The 6,095-nt window shown below is 40.5% G+C and overlaps 1 protein-coding gene across 1 annotated transcript; it reads right to left on the reverse strand.

Annotated features, from left to right (window-relative positions):
• Positions 1-341: 341 nt before the first annotated feature.
• Positions 342-3,027, reverse strand: LOC101077258 (asc-type amino acid transporter 1-like; the record flags this gene model as incomplete). Its single annotated transcript, XM_029842057.1, has 6 exons — positions 342-473; positions 1,454-1,603; positions 1,726-1,822; positions 1,906-2,009; positions 2,356-2,476; positions 2,867-3,027. Coding segments are annotated over 6 exons (765 nt in total), but the record flags the coding sequence as incomplete, so codon positions are not given.
• Between the last annotated feature and the right edge of the window lie 3,068 nt (positions 3,028-6,095).

Raw genomic sequence — 6,095 nt, forward strand, 5'->3', positions numbered from 1 at the left:
AGGCTTCCTCTCTCAACTCCGCTCTTCTGCTGCTCGCTCACCTCTTTTATTTGGTGCATACAAGATTTATGTCCATCAGGACCTCACGATTCCTTGTTTCCTATCTTTACGACTTCCTCGTCTCCTTGAACATGGTACCTCCAAGTGCTGATTATATAACAGCTCTAACACTTGATTTAAACATTCACACATTCCTTTTCTTAAACACTCCTTAAACACTCTAAGTCTACTCATCCTAGCATTTAAACGATAACAACAATAATTCTTCTCTCTCACACACACACACACACACAGACACATATCTACCATATACTGTATTTCCCCACATACTTTCCAACTGCTCACTCAGATCCTGCCATTTCTCCAGTTTCATCATCTTCCCTCATCCTGATGTTGCTGTCGTCGGGGACCGCCACATCTATCTCCACAGCCTCTTTGACCATCACCACAATGTCCAGCTGGTTTGCAATTACCTGTTTTTCTGTATCTGAAAGTCCCACAGGATCTTAGCTAGTTCATTCTCCACCACCTGTGTGTGTCCCACTTTAAACTCTGAGTTTCCAGCCCAAACTTGTCACAGATGTTCTGGTTCACTGTGCCAGCTAATTGTTTTAAATATTCCATGTACGCTTTACCTGCTAGCATCTTACAGCATTACTGCTGTTATCATAGCGTATGCAGGCACAATACAGTACCAAGCACTCTAGGATCCAAGTATGAGCCTCTGAGACATTGAATTTCTTGCCAATCCATACAGTGCACAGACTGGTCCATCTAGCTGCCCTTTCAAACAGTAGGTGTTGTTCTGCACCCCTGGTGTCCCCACTATGACATTCCCTGTTTAGGCTGCAGTAGGTTTTACTCGGATGGGCCATGATATAGTAGCCGTGATTTTTCCCCCGAGGTGATCAGCCGATTAAAATCTGATTGTGAGCACCTGGACTGGTGTTCCATGCAGATACGAACTGACCAGTTACTTCCCTCACAGGCCTTCCCTTTGCTCTGTCTCTCTCTCCCTCCTTGTCACCCCCCAGGCCGAGTCAAGAAACGACTGATTCTTTTTCTATGTCCACTCTTGCATTGTGCCAGGGGCCCACTCATGACTGTGATGATGGCTGCCAGGAGTTTCCATGTTGTACTAAGGTAGGGTATTGGGCAACATTTGGATGGAATGGCACCTCTGCAGATCCATTGGTATCAGGCTCATCTGGCCTTCTGTAAATCATCTGGGGCTGGTCCCATCACCAGCAGCTGGTACATTTGTGAGGAAAATGTTCATGGAGTTTCTGCCACCAGTAGGTGTGGATCATGTCCATCTAAATTATGGGAACTAATAATTACAACACTAATGATGAGAATATATTAGATGCTAACAAGGTACAGTACAAGGTACAAGGCGCTAACAAGGTACAGTCAGTTATTTGTCAAAGTAACCTCATTACTTTGTAATTACCTCAATGGGTCGGTATATATTGGGTTTCTTGCACTGATAGTACACCAGGCCAGCAATAGTGACACCATATGACAGATAATTGATGAAGGAAACATAGCTGATGAGGTTTTGTGTTTCTCCAACACAAAGTATGACAATGGTGGCAATACACTATAAACAGAATCAAAATCAACTATCAAAGATAAATTTACAGATTACAGCTTTTTAATAAATAAATTTTTAGTCTCTCTAATTTAACAGTTTCTAAGCACTTGATGTGTGTTTGTACATACGCAGACCATCAGGGCTGGAATTGGTGTGCAGTTTTTATAATGGATCATGGCCAACAAACAGGGCAGGTGACCTTCTCTAGCTCCAGAAAAACATAACCTGCATCCAGAAACATCATTAGGCAGTCACTCAGGAGTGATAATGAAGCACCAAAACAGCATGATAGAGGGGTGCCCTCTTACCTGGAGGAGGTGAAAAGGTAGCCATTGATTCCTCCAAATATGAAAAGAGCTACTGAAATTGGCATGATCACAGAGAACATTGCCAACAACGTCTCTCCAAATGTCTAAACAACAGAAAGTCAAACAGGTCAATAAACAGCAGACAGTTCAAATTAATTGTGCTGATTCTTTGATTTCATGCAAGAAATATGTGACAACTTTTACCAAAGATGAATAATTGGATCTGACATCTTTATGCACGTCTTCAAAAGAAAAATATATTCATTACTATTCTCAAATGCTTGCATTATTCTTTCTGTTTGTTTGCTATTGATGAACTTCAAAGCTTGAATTCATCAAAGATCATACAATCCATCTTTTTCCATTGTAAATATTAATTTAGACAAGGGTTCCTAAATGAGATTAATGTTGATTGTAACTAATATTATAAGGTGTTGTCATATTACTTACTACAGCCACTGCATTAGATGGCAGCAGCTCCTCAGGTGACATGGAGAAGTAAGCAATGTTAGTGAGTGTGTACACAAATGTCACCAATGGTATGGAAATATAGATAGCCCGAGGTAGATTCCTGAAAGATGCCACAAACCACCATTAACATCACAAAACTGACATTGTATATAAAATTATAATCATAAATTATAGGAACTTGAATTTTAAGAAAAGACCAGCACATTAGAACTACTAAAACAAAACCTGTTTTCAATTCTATTTTTGTGCAGCTAAACAGAAAAAAGTTACATACAACAAGATAGATAGAGAATATTTATATACATATGTATACTACAGTATATATTAGGGCAATAATATTTCAAGTTTATTTTGCTAAAATTATCTTCATTTTTAAGACAGAATCCTCTCAATCAAAAAGCTAACAAAGGCCTAAAAAAAGAATAACATGAAAATTCAAATATGATGGAAGGAAAGTTTGAGGAACATTATAGCATTCAAAAGTATTCACCGTCTGGGTTCAACAACTTCCTCAGTGACATAGTTCAGGAAGTTCCAGCCGCTGAAGGCAAAAGATGCCTGCAGGAAAGCCAAAGAAATCTGTCCAACTGATGGAACCCTGCCCTGGGAAATGGTCACCTGTGCAGCCAGCACTTCATATTTACCTGCAACGGGTCAGCCGGGCCGGAGGTCATCATGCAGCTCCGAAAGGCGGCGATATCTGTAAATAAACAGAGAGGGAAGGGGGGAGAGAAGCAGAAAAACTACACAGGAATCATCATAACTAGTCTGCTTGATGAGGAGGAGGAAAGGAGTCAGCCTCCCGTACCTGGACAGGGAGCTGGTTCCATAGCAGGGGGGCCTGGTAGCTAAATGCTTGGCCCCCCATTCTACTCCTAGAAACTCTGGGAACCACAAGTAGACCAGCATTCTGAGAGCGGAGCGGTCTATTGGGCTGGTAAGGTATCACTAGCTCCTCCAGGTAGGATGGAGCTAGGCCTCTGAGGACCTTGTAGGTCAGAAGAAGGGTTTAAAAAATTATTATGGTAGGAAAGGTTTTTCACATTAACCAAATATTTTTTAGTCCATGGCAATATTTTAACATTTCTTCTGATATTACTAAAAAAACAAACCTTTATGATAGGGAGTCACTATGCAGGGGTGAACTACACATTCTGAATTTTTCTCAAGTAAAATAAATGCCTACCAGGAGGAAGTCTAGCAGTGGGAAGGAAGGTGCGATTAGCAAAATGAGTACTAGACAATTATTAATTTATATTTAAAGGAAAATATTTTTGAATTCAGTGAAATACATCTGTACCATTGCAGATTTGTCACAGCCTGTGAGAAAGTAGCCTGTTACTATGGCAATTTAGGGTGTGGGAAACCGGCAATAGAGGGGAATGTGAATTTTTTGGCATTTCCTGCTCTGAGCTGCCATAGTTTTAGTCTAGTCAAGGTTGTCCAAAACATAACTTCAACTCTTGAGACTGTGAAGTGCTTATATTATACTCTGTCCACCTCTGACAACAACTGATTTATGGAATCACAACAGCATTAACTGCATTATTGCATCTAGCACCTTAAGTCATTGCTTGCACAATGTCTATACTCAACAGGCTTCAACAATACTGCAGCACTAGTATGGATATGCATAGGTGAATTTCTTTACATTTTTATATATAATACGGACATGTCACTGCCTGCTCTTCTGCTCTCTTGCTGAGGTGGAAAATTCCCCTCACTCTGCCACTCCCCTCTTCCACACCCACCTGATTAGCCTTTACCGTTCTCACCTGATGCTCTTTCTCAGGCTGTGTTTAAGCTACTGCAGTTGTTCATGCTTTGCCAGATAATGCATCATGCCTGACCTTACAGCACTTTCTTCATTTGGATTATTAGTGTCGACAGTACCTACCTCGGACTTTACTTTTTCTTCTCAGCCCTGGGAAACCCAACAACCTTCTGTCTCTGACTATGAGCTTTTCCCTTGTTTATTCAGACCTACGTCCTCCTGTGACTGCGGTGTTTTCTGCCTTCTTTCTGTGATTACTATTGTGCTGTTGTCCACAAGTCACTAATGTTGGATCGCAATAGCTCTCGTGTGTCATTGCTAATCTGTGTGTTCTTTGAATGAAGACTTCAAAAAGAAAAATGCCAATTTTAAAATGTATTTAGTTGACCCTTCCTTGACATGATTGTTGTTTAGGCAGTTGTAATCGCAGGAGCCAGTCAGGCTGAAAGTGTTAAACACCCATCGTAAAACTGGACAGCATAGTGGTGTTGATAAATTCATCTGCGGGAAGAATGTGAACTTTGACCTGGCCATTTGGGAAACAACGGAGAACAAGGACTGTGCCAGCATCCAATGGAATTGGAAGAAGACAAGATCATCCAATCGGAAGGACTGGATTGGACTGGATTAACATCAATAATTTACATATAATATAATGTATTTTTGCATGTATTTCTATGCTCTATGCCCATCCTCTCCTCTCCTCTCCTACCTATTCTATCCTCTACCTGTCCTCCCCCTTCTCTCTCTACCCAGCCGGCCATCAGCAGGAGGGTCCCCCTACATGAGCCTGGCCCTGCTCAAGGTTTCTTCCTGTTTAAAGGGGAGTTTTATCTTGCCACTGTTGCTTGTCTGGGGTTAGGCCCTGGGATTCTGTAACGTGCCTTGAAACAATTTTGATTGTAAAAGATGCTATATAAATAAAGATTGATTGATACATATGTGTTTCTTTAAAAGACTGGGTCAAGGGATAGTTAGGTTGTCAGACTTCATGCCCTGACAATTGACTTTGTTATTGTAGGGTTATGAACTAGCTCTGACAGAAAACAAATGATTTATCAGGACTGTGACGGTACAGGCAGGTCAGGAGAACGCAGGATGAAAAACGGGGAAATGATCCGAGAATTAGGGCTGGAAAGTCAGGCATGGGGCTCAGACAATCTGAATGTGTGCGTCTGTTGCATCTCGCGTTTTTGTGCTGGCTGGTGTTTGTGTTTTACCTGCCCTCACTCTATGTTTGTCTTCAGTGTGGTGGGATGAAGGAGGTGAAAAATTGGCCAACATTTTGATTCACCTGCTGATTGTTTCAATCACCTTGTTTATTTGAACTCGCCTCAGAGATTCACCAGTTGGTTTCATACCTGGCTCCTTGTGCTTGACAATAGTATTTTTCGTGCAGATCAAGTCAGCTTTTTTTGTGGTTCGAGTAAGACTGTTTCCACTCAAAGTTTTTGTGCTTTTTTTTTTCCTTAAACCAGAGTCTGATCCCGTCATAGTGTTTGTAAGACTGAGGTGTAAATACCGGGCAAAATGGATGTTTGAGATTTATAATTGTTAATTTTGGTCATTACCATTTTCAAATTATTCACCACACTGGTGAGAGAATACTTGATTGATTTTTTTTTTTTTTTTTTAAATCTCAGCATAAATTAGGAACATAAGAATCAAGAGACAGGGTCTGAAAACTTTTTAAATTGCAGTGTGTCATGATTATAATGGGGGCTTTTTTTACGTGCTTTAGGCAAACTTTTTGCTGAAGTTTAATTAATTTAATGAACAATTGAAAGATAACTGGATAGGATAATTGCTATTGTAGCACTGGTCCAAACACCAAATGTAAATTAACTGCCAAGTGTTGTTTCATTATGAAAAGGAAGAAATGGGAGCTGGTCTAAATAAACCCCATTTGAACCAGTTTATCTTGCTACAATCAACACTACACTCT

The sequence above is a fragment of the Takifugu rubripes genome, chromosome 9 (assembly GCF_901000725.2).
Source record: "Takifugu rubripes chromosome 9, fTakRub1.2, whole genome shotgun sequence".
NCBI lineage: Eukaryota > Metazoa > Chordata > Actinopteri > Tetraodontiformes > Tetraodontidae > Takifugu > Takifugu rubripes.